The 21,496-nt window shown below is 40.9% G+C and overlaps 1 protein-coding gene and 2 long non-coding RNA genes across 6 annotated transcripts; 2 read left to right on the top strand and 1 right to left on the bottom strand.

The window, feature by feature from the left end:
• Window positions 1-626: 626 nt before the first annotated feature.
• Window positions 627-16,058, bottom strand: LOC117227173 (coiled-coil domain-containing protein 170). Of its 4 annotated transcripts, none has more exons than XM_033482192.2 (15): window positions 15,834-16,058; window positions 9,395-9,490; window positions 9,205-9,336; window positions 8,011-8,199; window positions 7,673-7,942; window positions 6,867-7,011; window positions 6,421-6,593; window positions 6,127-6,327; window positions 5,337-5,480; window positions 5,146-5,223; window positions 4,316-4,479; window positions 4,093-4,201; window positions 2,777-3,013; window positions 2,539-2,708; window positions 627-1,920 (listed from the first exon to the last, which is right to left on the bottom strand). In XM_033482192.2, exons 1-15 carry the CDS (start codon window positions 15,933-15,935, stop codon window positions 1,779-1,781), a joined length of 2,352 nt encoding a protein of 783 aa, XP_033338083.2. In that variant the 5' UTR covers window positions 15,936-16,058; the 3' UTR covers window positions 627-1,778. The 4 variants fall into 4 exon arrangements, with proteins under 4 accessions (XP_033338083.2, XP_076374594.1, XP_076374596.1 ...); XM_076518479.1 differs by having other exon boundaries at window positions 7,673-7,927; XM_076518481.1 differs by lacking the exon at window positions 15,834-16,058 and adding an exon at window positions 11,313-11,627.
• A 2,362-nt stretch (window positions 16,059-18,420) lies between these two features.
• On the top strand, window positions 18,421-19,798 carry LOC117228259 (uncharacterized). Its single transcript, XR_013032631.1, has 3 exons — window positions 18,421-18,584; window positions 18,661-19,505; window positions 19,585-19,798. It is a non-coding gene; the product is annotated as an uncharacterized LOC117228259 (long non-coding RNA).
• An 888-nt stretch (window positions 19,799-20,686) lies between these two features.
• On the top strand, window positions 20,687-21,353 carry LOC117227175 (uncharacterized). Its single transcript, XR_013032632.1, has 2 exons — window positions 20,687-21,150; window positions 21,227-21,353. It is a non-coding gene; the product is annotated as an uncharacterized LOC117227175 (long non-coding RNA).
• Window positions 21,354-21,496: the final 143 nt, after the last annotated feature.

Raw genomic sequence — 21,496 nt, 5'->3', positions numbered from 1 at the left:
AAGTTCAGGCTGCCCCGTCTCTATTCTGGAATGCGGTTGCTCCACTCCGCGCCGAACCTAACGCCTACGTTCTCCAACCGTGGAGAAGCGACGCTTATGATGTAAGAACCATGCCGCCATCATCCCGGCAGAATGTCGGCGAGTTTTCTAGACCGATCATCCGCGGAAAACCAGCACATGGAACGCCGCACCGTCCGGAACTCCGTTCCCGGCAAAGCTTCTCCGGGAATCGAGGACAGCCGTAATCGATGGACGGCGATCCATCGATCGGCGCGTGTCGCCCGACTGCGATCACGTGTCCATCGTTTTTCACTGTCTCCCGGTCGCTCGAACGAGCATCCGACGAGAAAGCTCCGTCATACTGGTTTCACTGTCGTCGGTGCCGCAGCTACTGGAAATTAGGGTGTCGACCGAGTCGAGCGTATTTTATTCGAATAACCGGTCAAATTTTATTCGAAATATTAGTCCGATTAAATGTTGTACGACGAGCTTATTCGATGTATCGTTCGAAACGAATTTTATTCGAAGAATTTATTTGATATATTTTGGTCGAACAATTTATTCGATATGTATTGTTCGATGAAAATTTCATACGAAGAGCTTATTCGATGTGTTCTTCGATGTAATATGTTCAAAGAAAATTTTATTCGATCAATTTGTTCGATATAATACTCGAAGAAAATTGTATTCGATAAATTTATTCCATATATTGTTCGAAGAAAATGTTGTTCGATGGGTTTGTTCGATATATTATTGAAAGAAAATTTTATTCGATGAATTCGTTCGATGTATTATTCGAAGAAAATTTTATACGCAGAATTTATTCGAATCGTTGTTCGACTGATATTTTAGTCGAATCCTGATCAACGCCTCTTCGTAATTAACGAAGAGATCGAGACAATTTCTGTTTGCCGCGTGTCTTTTCGTTTATCTTCGTTCCTAGATTTTGATAACAGAAGAAGAAATACTGACTCGTTGTTACAGTGCAAGGGGTTAAATATCAATGTTTATATGCTTTCGTGGCATTGTTTAAAGTCACATTGTACAGCGTAGATTTTTTTTTTGTTAGGTTGAAAAATATCTTCATAAACAATGAAACCGGGACTTAATGGCTCAAAAATCCTAGAAACTTTTTCTTTACAACAGACTGTAAATCTTTATGCATATATTTGCATGTCTAATTTCATGAAAACTGAGCAGAACATTTGTTGTTCTTAATAAATCGACATGCTACTGATTTAAGAATAAATGCTACTGATCAACCAGTTAAACTGTTCTTAAATAGAATAGAATTGAATAGAATTTTCTTCATGACGAGTATACTCGTCGCAAACGTTTAACTAGTTAAGAAAGTTATATGCTTTTTGATATTCTTTATTATATTCTATAAAAACGTTCTATTTAAACCAAATATAAAGAAAATCAAACATATACAGCATAATTACAGTAACTTGCACACTTGTCAAAGAGAAATTGCAACAGCAAACTGGTTAATGCATAAAGATCCACAGTCTAATACCTTGAAATTAATTTTTGAGATAAAATCGGCTCTCGAAAACCAAGCTGAACAAAGTTAAAAGGATTTCACGAAGAAGATCGTGTCGTTGACAAACATTGTTTCACCTCGGCAACTTTTTTTAGGCACGAAAGATGTATCTAAAAAAATCGTCCGGCTGGATCGTCTGGTCCGGGTTGGAAAACCGACGACGTTTACTCGACGTATAAACGCGACGGCGCATCGAAAGATCTCGCGTTCACAAGTTGAATCGCGGCCGACGTCACGGAAGAAGGCTACTCCGAACCGGTCGCTTCGTGTATTCGTCCTCGATGTCGTGTAGATCCGGCGGATCCGCGAATCCGCTGTCCTCGTACCGGGTGCACCTCGATCCCGGCGATCCGTGAGGATGCACCGGATGCACGCTGCAAACGGGGACCATTATCAAACCGGCGTTATCAAACCGGCGTTATCAAACTTCGAAAAAGCCGCATCGACGGTAAACACGTCCGAGTGAAAATAAAGCGAAGCTGCCATAATCTCGCGAAAAAATAATCGCACGGCCATAAATTTCTGAGAAAACGGTGTAACAAAGAAACAGAAATAGAAACGGTATTAATAGAAAAATGGTAAAAAACGGTGTAATAGAAAAATGATAAAAAACGCTATAATAGAAAAATGGTAAAAAACGGTGCAGTAAAAAATGGTTAGAAACGCTATAATAAAGAAATGATAAAAAATAGCGTAATAAAAAGAAATTGTAAAAAAGCGGTATAATAAAGAAATGGTTAGAAACGATGTAACAAAGAAATGGTAAAAAAACGCTGTAATAAAGAAATGATTACAAACGATGTAACAAAGAAATGGTAAAAAAACGGTGTAACAAAAGAAACATCGTTAGAAACGATGTAACAAAGAAGTGGTAACAAATAATTTAACAAAAAAATGATTGAACATGGCGCAATAAAGAACCGGTTAAAATCGGTAGTACAAATACAGCTTGAGAACTCGATACACAATTTTGTTAACAAATCCAGCATTACCTGGTGCACCTGGAGGGCGTGTTGTCCAATGGCTCGTCGTATCTGCGGGACAGCATCGTGAAGTCCCGATGCGCTGCAGCCATCTTCTGCAGCCTTGAAACGATCTCGTAGTCAGGTGTGCAAATCGGTTCCGACAGCAGCTTCACCACAGAGACTCGGAAGCTTTGCAACTGAAACAGGAAGTCGACGATCGTTGACCAAAGTCGGAGGTATAAAGGACGACGAACGTTCTGCATACTTGAGACTCCCTTTTGGTGACATCGGCGAGGTTCTGCTTGACCTGGGCGATCTCGTCCCTGAGCAGCTGTATCGAATGATCGTTTATGGACCTCTCCTGCTCGACGGTCTCCGTGGTGCTCCTGATCTGCTCCTTCAGCATCGTCATCTTCCGCGTGCAACGTGTCCTCAGCATCTCACTTTCGACCAGCCGTTTCTGGAGCTCCTCTATCTTTCTGCTGCGCTCCAGAGCCGCTATCTGCGCACAGCACAACACGGTCGTTATTTGCATATCTATATTTTATACTATATCATATTTTATTTTATATTATTTCGTTGTTTTAATATTTATTGCTATTATTGTAAACTATGTGAGATAACTGGAGTAGCAATCTTTTGTTGAATTGTCAACCGTAATCGGTTATGCCGTCCAAAGGTTTTCAAGTAAAAGAAAACATGACTAATTTATATTGTAACAATGACGAGATTGGATTTAACAGCCTTCTTGTTCTATTCTCGCGACGACTAATCTTTTAGTTGACAATGGAAACTTTTCTTTACCGCGAAACGTTCTTTCAACGCTATATCTACCGAGTACTAAAAGCATCCGGACGAGTGTTGTTCTGTTATAATGACAAGACTGAATCTCTTTAGACACTTTACCTATTTTCATTGTAATGTATACTTCAATTGAGAAGTTTATGCAATCGCGAAGAAGTCTTACAATCTCGACGAACCAAGAAAAATTGTTCACTTGGTAGATTTAGCGTGAATTCTAGTGCTTGTAAAATTAGCATTTAATAATAAAATAGGGATGATTAGACTACGGATCTTTGTGCACCCGTCGCAAGAAACAGAATGAACATTTATTTCGATTTCGAGTAATTTCAATAATTTATAAATCATATAAACGAATTACGAAATTCTTGCGGTCGATATATATAATGTCAGTGTCTTGGGTCTTGTCTGCTCATTTTTTTATCCTAAATAAATAAAATCCGCAGTCAAGCGATAACATGTGATAACCACACGGTCTCTTGTATTATCGACGGATAAAACCCAATACAGTAAATTCTCTCTGATTGATGCTGAGATTATGCATAAGAATTGACAATTTGGGAAGAGACACGATTATTTGAGCCTTGCGGCTCGTTTTTATAATTTTTGACAATCGACAACTATAAAAATGAGCCGCAAGGCTATTTTATATAATAATAATATAATATATATAATATAAAATAATAATAAAATATATATAGAATAATAATCGTATCTCCTCTTCCCAAATTGTCCACTTTTGACCACTAGTTGAAGGAAACTCGGGAAAAATTTAATCGCCTTGTAATCAGCCGCCTCAGTTAATTGAGAACCGAGCTCCCGATTCCTGGCCTTCTCCTCGGTGTACTGTGCCTGGAGACGTTCCAGCTGCTTCACCAACTTCTTCGCCCTTGAAAGCACGAAACCATCGATCAGAATACACAGAGAGCTACTCCGACTCACTCCCAGGAGTTTTTTCCTCCGGAGTGTCTCGAATTTAGAAACAGCGAAGCCGGGATATCACCTGAGATTAGCCTCGTCTCGCTCGGTCTGCAACAGCGACTTGATCCGGACGCTGTCCTCCTGCAGCGACAGCTTCCTCCGTAGAAGGTCCAGATGCAGGTCCCTTCGCTGCAGTTGCTCCCTCAGAGTTCTCACTCGTCTTTGCAGCTGATAGACCACCGACGTCTAAAGGGGCGAAACAGAAACGCGAACGAGGAGGCTGACGCTTGGTGCTTAAGGAAGGACACCACCCTGAGGCGTCAAGAAATAACTGAATTTTCAGAATTATTTTGTAGATAATTATCAAATACAAAGATCCGGCCTTTCTAAGAGAACATGGAAGTTTTCCAGCTTCGTTTCTCAATTTTTTGAAAGGAAGGACCGCACAGAATGGCGAAGTTATTCGTCGTTTTCGAAACCCCTTCTCGTGAAACATTGCCGTATAAATTTCGGTTATGCCAAGAAGGTAAATCGAAGCTAAATTAAAAATAAACATGGATAAGACGAGCGACTAAGAGTAGTTCCGCGGTCGACGCTTTGGCCACCCCTGTTCAACACGCTTTGAACTTCTGAGAACAAAGAAGAAAGAGAATCGATTTTCTTAAACCGCCAGAGTGGTGTCCCCCATTCGAAGCCGCTTGATCCGAATACGCTAAACGATTCGAGCATCAAGCGACGACTTGAACGGATCAGAACGTGTTCGACAAGCTCGAAGGGTTGGCCTACCAGACGCTAATCATCATCGGCCGGCGTTGGTGCTAAGGTTCTCGTGCGAGTTACGGTGCTGCTAGACAAGTTCCGAAAGCGCTAGTTTTGTGGAGGGGTGAGACGTTACGGGGCCAGGGGGCTTACTTCTTTCGCGGAGCAAAGCTCGTGGAAGGACCGCTCGCGCCGAATCCTCGGCAGGGTGATGTAGTCGCGGTACAAGTACTGCGCGGGGGTGGGAAGCGCAGGGTTCGCGACAGAGGAACACAGAAGAAACGAGACGTTAGCGGGCGTCGACGTGCTAGACAAGGAACGAGCATGGCTATCGTGTTTGGCACCTTGTCCACCAGCTTGTCCGTCTCCAGCCTGGCCAGCTGCTCGGCTCGCACCAGCAACGACTCCGTCTGCAGGTCCAGGCCCATCTCCTCGGAGATCTCGTCCATCTGCATCGCTTTGCTCAGTCGGTCCAGGAAGGTCACGAACTGCGAGACGAAGCGATACCGAGGATTATCGATTACGCGCAAGAGAACGATTATCGAATTACGATAATCGATTACGTGCAAGAGAACGTGATGCGCGATGATCTCCGCGATTTTTCTCTCAAGAGTCTGCCAATGGTAGCTAATTTACGACGGTCGATTGGACATGGGAATCGGACAACAGAAGAGATCGGATTATCTAATGGTCTTCGCGCGAAGATCTCCAACGGTTGCGTCTGTCTGGTCTAATAATAACCACTGGTAGCTAATTTTCTAATTGTTTAACTAGTACCAAACGGAACCAACATGGAGATCATCGAGATCATCGACCATTGATCCGCTTATGATTAGCTAATGGTGGTAGCTAATTCACAATGGCTGATTGCTACCGAACAGAACTGCTACAGCAAATTAAATCGAATTATTTCTTAACTATCTAAGCTATTCGCGTCTTCCTAATCTACTGATAAATAACGGTAACTGATTTACGGCGTATGATCGGTAGCAAACAGGCCTAACAATGAGAGATCTGGTACAGCTAACAGAATACACGTTGGTGTCTGTCAAACGATTTCTACGGAAAGATCGAGGACTTTCGTGTCCTCCTGGTCTACTAATCGCCGATGACAATTGTTTTTCTAGTCCGTACCATCTGCTTGTCCCTGGCAAGAGCCTCCTTGGACAGCTCGCAGCTCGTCAGCTCGGCCTCCAGTTTGCGAACCTTGCTCTCGAGGCAGGATCGTTCCTCTTCAAGGTTCCGTATCTTCGTGACGGTGGTCTCGATCAGCTCGCTCTGCCGATTCGTCGATTCCGACGCCGCGTTCACTTTCTCCCGTAGGTTTTGAATATTCTAGGAGGAGAAACGACGGTTCTCAGAATCGACGAAAACCTGTTTCAGACGCGCCGGGTAGGCGTAACAACGTTACGGATAATCGGATAATACAAGAGCCTGGTCCTTGTTCTCGGCTAGGATCTCGCGAAGCCGGTCCTTGATCGCGTTCTCGTGCGACTCGACGAATCGGTTCGGCCCGCTGATCAGGATCGCCAGGGACTCGAGGATGTGCCTCGTCTCGTGTTGAGCACGCTGCGTCTTCTCCTCGCGGTGCTTCAGCTCGTCTGCAAAGAGAAAATACTGTCAAGCACCTCGGCCGGCGAGTAGGCGCGATCGAATTTACACTCTCTAAATATTCATCCCGTAGCTTTCTATCGATTCGACGATTGTTTTACGATCGTAGCTCGCTCGCGCGTCCTTTATAGCGCGCGATCACTTTTTTTTTTCTTTTGGCCGGACGCGCGTTCTTAAAGCGATCTACTAGCGTTGATCGACTATCATTTTCTCGGACGGCCTACGACGACGACGACGACGATGCTGTCGGAACGTTTCGCCACCTCTCAATTGGCAAATCACCGCCTCCTGGCTCGATATGTTTCCCGTGGCATTCGTGATGTTTCTGTTGGCGTTCACCAGCTTGTCCCTGAGATCGTTCAGCTCCCTCTCCGCCACTCTGTGCTGCATCTCCAGGCATTCTTTGTCCTGCGGAACAATTGAAATCCATTAGAAAAATTAATATTGTAATCCATTCAATCCGTTCGTATTCGTCGTTCGAATAGCATTCTCGATTCTATACTAACGACGTTGACGTATTCATCGATATAAATGTTTTAACAAATTTTTAATCTAGTTTAATAAATTTAATAAATGCAAAAATGCTGTCAGAAACTAGGACGTTTGCGTTTGCTTTGTATGCCGTGATCATATTGCTTTTATCTTCATTTCTATCATTATTAGTACTGTTGTTGTTATCATCGAATTTTTTTAGAGAAATTGAAAGTGCATCTGGCCCGTTCACGCGGAATAAATGAATTAACCTTTTCATAGGCACTGAGAATTAACCCTTCCACAGGGAACATCCCTAATATTGAGGAAAGGCGAATAACAGCTGTACATACAATAATTTCACCCTAATTTTTCTCCCTAATTTTTGATCGTATCTCCTCCTCCCAAATTGTCCATCTTTATGGACAATCTGAACTCGAATTAGGGAGAATTGACTGTATTACTATACGATAAAATTATGATAATCGAATGTCCCAATTTTCTTGAGAATTCATATTGTGCCCATGAAAGGATTAAAAATTGAATCAAATTAAATGGAGAACCACTTGGTTCAACGAGACGAAAAACACAGCCTCACCTGTTTCAACCTGTCCAGATCGATCAGGTACGAGGACACCTGTCGCTGTAGCTGTTCCTTGTCGGCTACTGTTCTGTCCAAAGCGTCCCTGCAGTTCCTGAAGTCCGCCTGAACGGTGGACAATTGCGCCTCCGAGTTGGCGGTCTTCGCCCGTAGACGATTCGCCTCTTGGACCAGCTCCTCCGCTTTGTGGATCACGATCTCCGGGCTAGGGTGTACCGTCTCGCAGTATTCGACGTTCAAAGCGTGCGCCAGCTGACGGCCGAAGTCCTTCGAAATACCAGATTGAAAGGACGAAGACGCGGAACCGCGGACGCAGAGAAAATGAACGACCGAACCTGGAGGCTCAACCGGGCGCGTTCCTTCTGCTGGATCTCTTCGGAGATGCTCTGATCCAGCTGGCGCACCTTCTTCTCGTAATCGCGGATCTTCTCTTCGCGGTACTTCAGGTCCCGTTGCAGACCCTGTATCGTGATCTCGCCGCGACCTTGGGCCGCGTACAGGTTCCGCTCGCGTTCCTCCAGCTCCTGGACACCGAAACGCCGTTAGTAAAATAATAAATAGTGATAAATAGTAAAATAATGTAGATAAATAATAGGATTTAATGTTAGTAAATAATAAAATAATAAATTGAGAATGTCCGATTTCTCTGACAACTTCGAGCGAACACGATCTTCTCTTATGATAAGTCTGTCGAAGACTCCGGAGTTTGTTATTTGAAAAATAAATATGCTATCTTGAGGCTAGAGAATTGCTCTTTCTTGCCCCCTTGGCTTCGTTTCGACAGCCGCTTTCGTTCTCAATGCGCAGGTGAAAGTTCGTCCCTAGATCGTGGATCTTCGCGCCAATGACATCGGTACAGTAATTTCGAGACATCCTAATCGATACACATCTTTCAATCTTGACACTGTTTTATATCTATTCCTTTTTAGAAAATGATCATTTCCAGCGCGATCTCGCGCTTCGTTCATTATCATCAGACCGCAAAATAACGCGCGGATGCAAGAAATCGGGACCGTTAAATCTTTCTGATAATCTCGTCGCGTTTCGCGTTTCATTCTCCCGCTATTGGCATAAATGCGTAACAAAATCCGCGGTATAATTGTTAACTGCGACATATAAGAACTGAAAATTTGTCGACGGTTTTATACGCAGTTATGAGAGACGAAGAGCATGGGTACTTTCACCTCGACCATTTTTGCTGCAAATGCACAAAATCCGCGCGGTCCGTTCACCACTTTTCACCGAGCACTGTTTGTGCAACAGGTTCTTGATCTATGAAAGTTCACCGACGGAGGAAACGATTTTACGTGCTCGAGGAAAAAAGTAATCGGCAGAGTCATGATTACAGATCGGAAGATTCGATCAGGCCCATCGACCGGAAAAGCCATCTTGACCGATGGCTTTGCGTAATCCAATGCAACCCTCCCTATCGCCAATGCAACGTTCGTTCGAAGTCGCCGAAAATCGATCGTTTATCGTGCCACGATCAGCTGATTAGATACGAGGATTCCGAAGAGACGGGCAGCTACCTGTATACGCTTCTTCAGGCTCGAGACGACGGCGTTCTGCCTGGCAGCCTGCTCGCGGAGCTGCTCCGCTTCCAGCTGCATCTCAGCGATCCGTTGATCCCGCGATCTCACCAGGCTCTTCATCTCCTGGAGCTGAATGAATTCGTAAAGCTTGATATCCGTGGCTGAGAGGAACATGCGGCCGGCTTACCTCGGACGTGAGACGGTCGCGTTTGTACTCCAGGGCCGCCAGCTCGCTCCTCAAGGTGGTCGTCAGGTCGTGGCTCATCGCGTCTTCACGGGATACCTGGCGCAGAAAATCCCGTGAAAAGACCCGATCGTTGCAACCGCGAAGAAAAGTGAATCGCGCGATCTCCGATTCTCTGGACAAAATGTTTCCAAAATGTTTCCAAAATGTTTCGGAAATCCTGAGAATCGAGTCGCTGTTTAACGCTAGAAATACCGAGCCCTAAACGCGACTAATGTAGTATGTTATTTTTATAAAATTAGATTTACGGAGCACAAAAAACACAGCTGTTTTATATTAGTTTATAAAAGTAACGATAAAACATTTATTCTGATTTTTCACGATCAATCAATGTTTAACTCATAAATGTATATTTACGATATGAATGATCGTAGATTAAAAAATTAGTGATTCATCATTTCGACGGGTTCCGTAAATTTAGCGATAACAGTGACGTGATTGGATTTATTTAATCTTCCCACGATTGTTATTGTAATATATGCTTGAACGAGGAAGTTCGTTTTCTGACGAAACAATTTTCGGTGTCGAGAATTTTCGAAGAAAAAATCGGGAATCAGTCGTTTCGAGCGGTTTGGTAGTTTTAGCGTTTAAAGCGTTCGTTGTTAACATCGCATAAGCGTGACGATCTTGATCTGACATTTCGCAGAGAAATCTTCGCGAAGAAAATCGTGCGCCGGAGTTACAATTGGACCGCGGATCTCTATGCGAAATAATTTTGCGCATCGATCGCAAGAAACGGGAACTGCTCGAACATTCGTTCGCTTCTCGAATAATTAATGCGAGCTAGAAATAATGCGATGAAATTATCGAATTTTTCGAACAGTCTCAGCGTTTCGTGCTTCGTCTACTCGCGTTCGCCGTAAACGCGTACAAATCCGCAGTCTATTAACTCTTTGCACTCGAGTGGTGACTCTGGAGCATCGCTAGAGAGAGAGAGAGAGAGAGAGAGAGAGAGAGAGAGAGAGAATCGTTGTATCATGTCCCAAGGTCATTTTTATACTATCAAAGATTAGATTTAAAAAATTATGTAACTGGTCTACGAGTCGCAAGTCTCAATTTCGTATAAAATGCGCTTTGTCGTATAAAATTGAAATGCTATTTATTTATTAAATAGAAATACTATTAAGAATATTATATTCTATTTATTATATATATATATATAATAAATATATAGAATATATATATATATATATATATATATATATATATATATATATATATATATTCTCTATTCATTAAATAGGAATACTATTAAATGTTATATTGTATTTATTCTATTCTATTTATTAAATGGAAACACTATTAAGAGTTATATTCTATTTATTCTATATATATATTATATTTATATTAAATAGAAATACTATTAAGAGTTATTATTCTATTTTTTCTATTCTATTTATTAAATAGAAATACTATTAAGAATTATATTCTATTTATTCCATTCTCTATTTATTAAATAGAAATGCTATTAAATATTATATTCCACTTATTCCATTCTACTCTTATTAAATAGAAATGCCATCAAAAATTATTTCAGATTTACAATAGAAGCGGCTTTCGAGTGCGAAGAGTCAACAATTGCGTACATCGAACGAGTCAATCAAAGATTTCTCAATCCCTCGACAAGTTACATAAATCCGCCAATAATCGTAGTAATTATACGTTTCGTAAATCAACGAAGTTTCATAAAAATCCGTGTTCAACGTTTCCAAATAAAACAGTGGATTTTCCGGTGAAATGAAAACTTCCGGCCACGATAACCCTGACTTCTCCGACGAGTATACAATAAATTCGTTTCATCAAGGACGTTCGAAAATGCTGCGAATCTCCCTGTTCATGTCTCAAAGCCCGCCAAATGTACCTCGAGGGTAGTCGACGAGAAGCGCAGACGAAAGTGTAATCATGGTCGGTCGAGCAGCACGAATTCCTCGAAATCGTCGCGAAGGGTGGCTTCTTCGAGCATCCCCGTCGCGAGCGAGACGTCCGACTGGAAGGCCCGCGAGCCGAAACGATCGTGTGGGCCAGGACTCTCGCGGGATCGCGGCGAACTAGTTTAAGTTCTTCGCCAGCTCGGGATTACGTGACTCGATTTTATTTAGGCTAGTGGATCCGTTCGCGAAGGACGCCCGGAGAACGCGACGCGGTACCAATCGCGGCGGTGCCACGAACAGCCAGGCTCCCGCGTTTATCTCTGCAACGACGACAACAACAACGGCGATTGTTTTCGCACACAAGATACTGCTCGCGTGCGATATCGATGCGCGACGATGATCGATCCGCGACGCGAACCACTCGTCGTATTTGCGGAACCGTCCGGGCATTACATAATCGGAATGTTGGGCGAACAACGTTACATACGTTTGTCGACGCCTTCGATATCTGTCCCGATTTCTTTCGTTCGGAACTATAAAATCTGTGACACGACGTATCGTTGGTCGTGTGCGTTTTATGTGCGCGCGTGTCCGCGCTCGAGAACGCGTTTCACGCCGCGCGGCACGCAATCGGTGATTGCGGTTTCACGGTAGCCGCGCGACGATAGAGAGAGAGAGAGAGAGAGAGAGAAAGAACGCGGTCGCGGCTCCGCGATAAAACCGTGCCATCTGGGTCGTCGTCTCGATAAACCGGCGATATTTGCCCGCCGAATACCGATAGCTTTCACCCTAATCGCGTGCGATCGTCGGCGCCCAGTTCTCCGCGATCGCAATCGGGAATCGGGAATCGCGCGGACGAAATCGGTGCCTTTGAAATCCGAACGTTTGCTTACTTATTCGCACGCAATCGTACCGGCTCGTGGATCCTGCCGAAGTCTCCGCGGAACGTTTATCAACCCCTTCGAATTAACCTCGACGAAGTTTGGCTATCCCGGGTGACAATTAAACGATTTCGTTCCTGCTGGAGGATCGTGTAGGAACCCTGGCGAAATGTATTCGCTCACCTTTTAGCTGTGTTCAACGAGTATACTCGTCGCGGAGAAGCGGCAGTATTTTTTTGACGAGTATGCACGTCGCGGAGGAGCGACAGTATTCTTTCGACGAGTATACTCGTCGCGAATATAAAGCAGCGACCATTGGCTATTTAACACTAGATTTACGGAGCACGAAAAACAGCTATTTTATGTTGGTTTATAAAAGTGACGGTAAGACATTTATTCTGATTTTTAACAAGCGTTAAATTTACCCGTAAGTAACATATCAATTGAATAAACGACTCATAAACGTGTCTTTAGGATATGGATAATCGTAAATTAATTAGTGATCCGTCATTTCGACGGGCTCCACGAATTCCAGTGTTAAATTGTAATTTTAACGAAAGCTAAAACACCTCAAGGTGTTAGGAATATTCCGCGGCCAGGACAGAATAAGATAAACAAATGAAAAATATGAATAATTGTGCGAATAGTTCACGATAATGGTGTTCGACGTACAACGTGTCATTATGAATCGTTTCTTGTGTTGCTAAATACCATTTACAGCAGCAATTAGAATTCTTATCTTCTATAAACTTTCCTCCATATTTTTCCTACGTTTCTCGTTTATTATGTACGTAGTGTACGTTAATGTTAAGTGAACAAATAAATGCCAGTAATAAAATTGTCAATTTTATCAAATAAAACCGTCTTTTTGATCCAGTATTTCAACAGCGACGTTTGCTCTGTGTTCGACGAGTATACTCGTCGCCACAGCTAACTGAATAAAACGCGATAACTTGCTTGAAACTAAACGACTTTGTTTTCGATTTGTCTGTTTTTTAAAGGAAGTTCAGTTCACAGTACGATGAAAATGCCTCACAATTTTGCTGTTACATGCTTGGGGCGAGAAGAGACAAAAAGATACTCGTTTCTTAGCACGTTCATACGATCGATTAAAGATCGCGAGAATCGCAGTGTTTCGCGGATTCCGACCAAAAACAAGTAATTTGTACACATTTCAGTGGCTCTTGAATGCGCAAAGAATGGCCTCGAGGGAGAAAAGCACAGCAACAATAACGATCCCAGCTTCGAGCCGAATGAATTCGTTCGAACAGATTTGTTCCGACGCGTTTCCTCGCGTCGGGGAAAAAATACCGAAGAATATTTGCATGCGCCGGATGAAAGAGAGGGACACCCTTTACGCGTCGAAAGATTGCATTTCGGGGAAAAGGGACCGCGCCGCGTGACAGCTTCTTTCGCGGCTCGCGCGAGTAACGAGATTCGCTCGGTTCGCTCTTGTACAGTGAGCGATTGGATCCGCGTTTGCGGCACCGACAAGACAGTGGATGCGAGATGGAATCGTCGGACAACGAACTTGCAGCCTTGCGAGAGAGCAAAGCGGATGACAGGATGGGAGCGTGTACCTAGAGAGAGAGCAAGAAGGAGAAAAAGAGAGAGAGAGAGAGAGACGGCCCTTTGTAAGGGCGGTCGGAACGTCGCCGGCGAAAACCGATCGCGACAACGTGGAAAAGGCCGAGTCCACGAACGAATGTTGTCAGGGGAGCCACCGGCGAAGGTGCGGGACGACAGGTGAAATCGATTCAGTGGAACGCTATGGCAACGAGGCGTTTGCTCCGCGCGCGCCAGTCAATACCTTTTCAATTCGCCGGAGAGCACGTATGAAAGCACGTGCGATACGCCGCGCACAAAGGGCAAAGTACGACGACGGCTCCGGGCATGAATCGAATCGAAACGAAACCTCTGATGATCGCAACACTGACGCGGATTTTCGCGGTTCCACCCCTCCTCCCCCGTCCCCGTCGCCTTCGTCCGGCTAAAAATTCTGCGGCTCGATCGGTGGCTTCGTCCAAACATGTACCCCGTTGGATAGTCCAAGGGCTGCGTTTCGCTTCGTCGAAACAATCGTTTCGTTTCATTGAACACAGAAAGGCGACGTTGTTCTTCGATCATGTTCAGCATTCGTGGCAGACGAAATGCAAAATGGTGAACACGTTTCGAAAATTAAACGGAGAACCTATCGTGCCGAATCGAGCAAGCTTGCGTTATGATGAAAATGATGGAGAAGTTTGAATAATATTCGATCTTGTTCTTGCGAAGCAACGCGCTCTTTAATCGCGTTTAGGATTGTCAGGTTTAGCTTTAGGGTAGGTTTAGCGTTGACATCGTGCCAGTCGCAACAACTAGTTCCGTATTTATATATGAAAATTATTAAAATTACTGAAATTACTGAAACTGTAAAGACCTTTCGATAGGAAATGATTTAACAATTTTCTTAGTTCATGCATACATTGTAGAAAAAAAATGTCGTTGAGTTACATAGATAAGATTAGATGTTCAATTCAATCTTGACATTCTTGAGAAGCACTTTTAGCGAAGCATACTTTTGAGAAGCATACTGACCCCCATCGATGTATGTATTTATTCATTAAAATTTTAATCAGCGAATTCCAATCCGTTGGAATTGATTGAACAAAAGACGGATGATTATGTAACGCTTGTGTCGCGGCGAACATTGCAGATTACTTTAATCTCGCAGCAAAATCCGAAGTCACTGTAGCGAGAAGGAAGAGGATAAGACTTCGAGGCCGATCCGACGAGACACCTTATCTTCAGATAACGTATCTTTGAGAAAAGTATAATTGCAGATAAAGCACGAATTGTTGATCTAAAGTGGACTATAAGAATGGGCGAAGCCACTACCTATCATTGAATTTTCCTCCTTAACGTCTTGCGATTCATCGTTGATCTATCACGGACGCTTTAGCCATTGGCTGGCTTTAGAATTTAGAATTTAGACTTACAATTTAGAATGTAGAATTTAAATTTACAATTTAGAATTTAGAATTTACAATTTAAATCTAGAATTTAAATTTATAATGGAAATTCATTACGATGAAATTTTATATTAGAAATTTATTCTGATTGACAATCATTCTTGTTTAGTATCAATCGACCTAAATTTCTGCTAAAAATCTACTACAATCTAAACATCTATTCGAAAATTCCTACGAAAATCTACTCTAATTGAGATGTCTATAAAAACCATTATAATTCACACATTCCAATGAAAATCTGCTATAATTTCAGTTTCCATTGAAAAAAAAATCTTCAACGATTTCAAATTCTTGATAAAAATCCACGATAATGAAATTTAATACAAAGAATCTATGATTGAAAACAATATATCAAGAATCTCTTGAGAAATTGAGATGAAGTAGAAATTATTGATCGAGAGAGTAAAGTGATAATGGTCGTTATCCCGGGCAGATTAAACCTCGCGACGGTCGCGCGACGTAAAGGAGGGAAGACAGCGACTGTCGAAGCTCCGTGCGACAGAAGCGAAAAGTGCGGTTTACTGTGAATCTGAAGTTGCGTGAACGTGTAGAATGTGTCAAGCGTTGTTCGGATAGAAATATTGCTGGTTAGAGAGAGAGAGAGAGTGAGAGAGGACACCTTTCGAGGCGACGATATACAGAGGGTCTCGAAGACCCGGAGATCTTCCTCGGCGGTTTCCCTCGCTTCCTTCGCGTCGGCGGCCTCCTCGTCGCTCGACATTTTCCTCGGACTGGGCGGAAAAACGGACTATCGGAATCGACGTGCTCCCTCCGACGACATATTACGTCGCGCCTCCAGAAAGCACACCCGCCGATGCGACGCTCCGGAGTGGAAAACCGTTTACAGAGCGGGGGCTGAGCGTCGACGCGGCGTACGCGACGATTCGCCAACCCCTGGCCGACGGTAGGCCTCAAGATAATCGAAATGCATCGATCGCGGTGGCAGCTCCTCGTTCCTTCTTCTTCTTACGCGAGATATCCAGCCGGCAGTTAGGGCGAAACAGTACCTATCGCGGTACAACCCCTGAATCGCGACCCTTTCATGAAACAGCGCCATAAATAATACAATAAAAAAACTGGACAGAGCGTATGAAAATGGATGCAACAATTCCACCCACACTCACGAACATTCTGCTTTGTAAATGCGCTCGCACAAATACCGTTGTGTAACAATCGACTGCGAAAGAAAATGTTTGTTCGAACATCGACCTGGCGGAGCGACAGCGGAGGGTTGAATCAAATATCCCGTAGAACGATAAAAGGATTTGATACTTATTTACATTTATTTTATCTATATTGATTTATATTCATTTTACTTATATTTATTCATATTTATTTTATTTATACTTATCACAATACTTATTTATATTTACATTTTTACCATCGTATTTTTACCGTTGATTTTTTAGCATCATTGTAATACTTTGATATCGGATCGACGTTAATCGGGTTTCTTATCAACAAAGGCGCGGTTACGTTCCGCGACACAACGAATCGATAGAATTCGTGCGGCACGTTTCTAATTAACGGCTTCGTTTCGTGTAATCGATGCGTTTAACGAGCACGAAAGCGCTACCTGGTGTCCGCACGCGAAATGATCGACCGACGCCCGCATTTTATTGCATCGCAAATTCAAGCTTTAAAACAATCCGCTATATAAACAGTTTCCCGAAGTTCGTCACGGATATGGGAGCAATAGATGTTTTTTTTTTTTGTACGGTTGTTAAAAAACGATACGGTTCGGTTTAATAACGAAACGTTGCTATAAATATCGCTCCGAGCGATGCACATGATTCATTGTGTAAATAACAGTGCAATGTCCACCATCCGCACGAGTGCACAAAATTACACGTTTCATTCTGCACCGGTAGAGAATTTCACGTGACCATGAGAACCACGATATTTATACTTTTCGTTAATTAATTTGTCGCGTCGCAACGCTTCTATCATATTTTCGAACGCTTGATATTCGATTATCTTTATATGAACGTTTCGCTGAAATTTTGTCCTTAATTTTCAGGATCCTAATAAACTAAGGATGTTCCGAATGTGTAAAAAAAATTACGGAAATAATAAATTTGCCAACCAAGAATGTTACGATCAATTTTACCCCATCCCAAAAATATCCCCAACGCAGTCACCAAAGAAAAATGCTGGAAACAGTAGCAGGCTGTTTTAATAACTCATAAAACAAATAACCTTGCCGTACTTCCACGAGCGTGACTCGCGAGACAAAGATTTGTAGCAATAACCTGACGAGTATAAATGTTACTCCGTTCTTTCAAATTGGAATAAAATTCCGTTCTCTCATCATCAATATTTAATCGTTCGAGTAAATGTTGGAACACGATTAATATATATTACTTTCTTCTTTTAAGAAATGATTACAATCAAAAAAATTCTGATCATTGTAACTGTGAAGATAGCTTTAATAGTTTTAATAGTTTTAATAGTTGTGTATAATAGTTTTAATAGTTCTAAGATATGATTACAATAAAAAAAATTCTAATAATTACAATGATACGGCAAGGAGTTAAAATCGGTAACCCATGCACGTGAAACACTTGCATAAATAGCGATGCAATGCTCCATTCCGCACGAGAGCACAAAAATACGTGCTCCATATTGCATCGACAGAAAATATCGAGTGAAAATGAGAATTACACTTGCTGTAGCATGTTCACTGATGATTTTATTAATTTCCTATGCGACTAAAGAAACTGATTCGGTAATACATTTTACAGTGTACCCTTACATAACCCTTACCGATCGTTGATAAAAAATATAAATCGGAACGCAATGTAAAAATGTTTCTAAATTCTTGAAAAAAAAACATTCAATTAAAGTATTAACTAATTACTACGTAATCGTTAGTTCTGCTCGCTCTCGATTCTTAAAAATATCGTTAATGCAGTTGCGAAGTAAAAGTTTCGAAAGGATTTGCAGGACTTAAAAACTCCTGTAGAATTAAAAACTTTTAAACAATTCAATGATTTGAACAATTGAATTATTGAACGCGATATTACCACGACGCAGAAAATATTCCGAACAAACAATACTAAAAAAAAATCGTGCACTCCTATTATTGTTAAACTTCACCTATAAATTCGATAATGTTTATGGTCGTTAAAAACGATAAATTTGTTTATCACACCGAGCAAGTAAACGTTTTCACGTGGTTCACTTGTATAAATAGCAAAGCAGCGTCCGATTTCGCATCAAGTGCAAAAAAGTACACGTTCCATTTTACAAAAATAGAAATTAACAAGTGAGAATGAAAGCTACAAGATTTGTCCTCGTTGTAGCAGCAACTGTAATGGTTTCGATGGTTTCCTATGTGACCGCTGAAGCTGATCCTGTGGCGGACCCGGTAATATATTTTATATTATACTATACGATTTTCTATAAATTTCCTGTTATCTCAATTTTATCGCATTACCTTCCAGAAACCTAATCCTATGAGGCGAGGTACTATTTCGTCACTCTTAGGCCGCTAATAATGTTCGAAATAACAATCGAACCAAGCCTATTCTCAATTTGTAAAAATAATATGGAAATAAAGGGTTAAATAATTAACTTATTTACTAGTTTATTCTACCACTATCCAGATCCTCGAATGTGTGTGTAAAGCGGTCATCAGAATTCTTATTTTCGACATTTGATTACTTAAAACATTAGATTTGATTAATTGAATTCTAAAGTGCGATGCTGATAAGACACGGCAAATATTTGCAAAAATATATAACAAATTAGCAGAATATAGCAAATTGGCAGAAAAACCGCAATTGTACACAGTGAGTTCAAACTTTTGAAACATGTAAGACTGTGCAGAGGGAGCTAGATTATGGTACCGGCGATAGCAAGAAGCATTATCTATATTATCTGAAGAGGAACGATAAGTTCTCTTGTGGTAATATTTTAACAATTTATATTCCTTCATAAATCTGCCTATAAAAGAAGTAGTAACTGTGGCTATTAAAATTGATAAAATTGTGACAAAACTTCTTTACGTTTCGATAATGTTTCAATAAAATCGATTGTTACGGAAGCTATTATTACCACTATTAAAGAATAATATTCGAAGCACGAGACGACAAGACTGATAGTTGAAGACACCCATCGCTGTATAAATGGCAATGCACCGTTTGAATTCGCATAAGTGCACAGTACAATACGTGTTCCAGTTCGGAATAACAAGAAATAACACGCAACCATGAAATCTGCAAAATTTGCGATTGCTGCAGCAGCCACGCTGACGTTCTCTTTAATTTCTTACGCGACAACGTATGCTGTAATATATTTTATATTTGATCATTTTCGATTTTGTTAAAGAAAAACAACTTACGATACCGCCTAATATTATTTTTCAGGACGCTGAAGCTATAAATCCGGGAACTGTGAAATCCCTTCTTGGTCGCTAACTCGAAACACTAGATAAAGTACTATGAAGATTCCTAATTTGTCAAATGTACTACGAATATTTCTAATTAATTAAAAATACTAAGAATGTTCCGAAAGTTAAAAGTACTTTGAATGTTCCTAATTTGTTAAAAGTATTATGAAAATAAAGGAATAACTAATCAACTATGTAGTCACTATAAACCCACCACAACAACCCCATAGTTCATTTATCCAAGAAATAGCTTGAAAACTAATTGCAGACTTTAATTATTTAGTGGAATATTACCAGTGTATAGTAAATATTGACAAAACACACAATCTGACAGTAAACGTAGTTCAGTTATAATTGAAATTTTTGATAAAAATTAAAACTGTCTATGTTACGAGGGAGTACAAAGATTTGTAGCAATAACCTGACGAGTATAAATGTTACATCGTTCTTACAACTCGGAATAACATTTCGTTCTCTCATCATCAATATTTAATCGTTCGAGTAAATGTTGGAACACGATTAATATACATTACTTTCATCTTTTAAGAAATGATTACAATCAAAAAAATTCTGATAATTGTAACTGTGAAGATAGCTTTAATAGTTTTAATAATTTTAATAGTTTTATATAATAGTTTTAATAGTTCTAAGATATGATTACAATAAAAAAGAATTCTAATAATTACAATGATACGGCAAGGAGTTAAAATCGGTAACCCATGCACGTGAAACACTTGCATAAATAGCGATGCAATGCTCCATTCCGCACGAGAGCACAAAAATACGTGCTCCATATTGCATCGATAGAAAATATCGAGTGAAAATAAGAATTACACTTGCTGTAGCATGTTCACTGATGATTTTATTAATTTTCTATGCGACTAAAGAAACCGATTCGGTAACACATTTTACAGTGGACCCTTACATAATCCTTACCGATTGTTGATGAAAAATATAAATCGGGACGTAATATAAAAGTGTTTCTAAATTCTTGAAAAAAAAAACATTCAAATAAAGTATTAACTAATTATTTACGTAATTGTTAGTTCTGCTTGCTCCCGATCCATAAAAATATCGTTAATACAGCCTGTGAAGTAAAAGCTTCGAAAGGTTTTGCAGGACTTAAAAAGTCCTGTAGAATTAAAAACTTTTAAACAATTCAACAATTTGAACAATTGAATTATTGAACGCGATACTACCACGGCGCAGAAAATATTCTGAACAGACAATACTAAAAAAAATTCGTGCACTCCTATTACTGTTAAACGTCAGCTATAATTTCGATAATGTTTATGGTCGTTAAAAACGATAAATTTGTTTATCACACCGAGCAAGTAAACGTTTTCACGTGGTTCACTTGTATAAATAGCAAAGCAGCGTCCGATTTCGCATCAAGTGCAAAAAAGTACACGTTCCATTTTACAAAAATAGAAACTAACAAGTGAGAATGAAAGCTGCAAGATTTGTCCTCGTTGTAGCAGCAACTGTAATGGTTTCGATGGTTTCCTATGTGACCGCTGAAGCTGATCCTGTGGCGGACCCGGTAATATATTTTATATTATACTATTCGATTTTCTATAAATTTCCTGTTATTTCAATTTTATCGCATTACCTTCCAGAACCCTGCTCTAGGTGCAGGTACTATTGCGTCAATCGGAGGCCGCTAATAATGTTCGAAATAACAATCGAACCAAGCATGTTCTCAATTTGTAAAAAGAATTTGGAAATAAAGGGTTAAATAATTAACTTATTCACTAGTTCATTCTACCACTATCCAGATCCTCGAATGTGTGTGTAAAGCGGTCATCAGAATTCTTATTTTTTACATTTGATTACTTAAAACATTAGATTTGATTAATTGAATTCTAGAGTGCGATGATGATAGGACA

This window comes from Megalopta genalis, chromosome 2 (assembly GCF_051020955.1).
Source record: "Megalopta genalis isolate 19385.01 chromosome 2, iyMegGena1_principal, whole genome shotgun sequence".
Classification (NCBI taxonomy): Eukaryota; Metazoa; Arthropoda; class Insecta; order Hymenoptera; family Halictidae; genus Megalopta; species Megalopta genalis.
This window is presented reverse-complemented; position numbering and strand designations above follow the sequence as displayed.

What these genes read in the sequence shown, in the direction of transcription:
- LOC117227173 (XM_033482192.2), bottom strand. Translation starts at nt 15,935, where the DNA reads ATGTCGAGCGACGAGGAGGCCGCCGACGCGAAGGAAGCGAGGGAAACC. An exon ending in GCGACCGTCTCACGTCCGAG is followed by an intron (nt 9,337 to 9,394) that starts GTAAGCCGGCCG and finishes GAATTCATTCAG; the next exon opens with CTCCAGGAGATGAAGAGCCT. An exon ending in AGAACAAGGACCAGGCTCTT is followed by an intron (nt 6,328 to 6,420) that starts GTATTATCCGAT and finishes TTCTCCTCCTAG; the next exon opens with AATATTCAAAACCTACGGGA.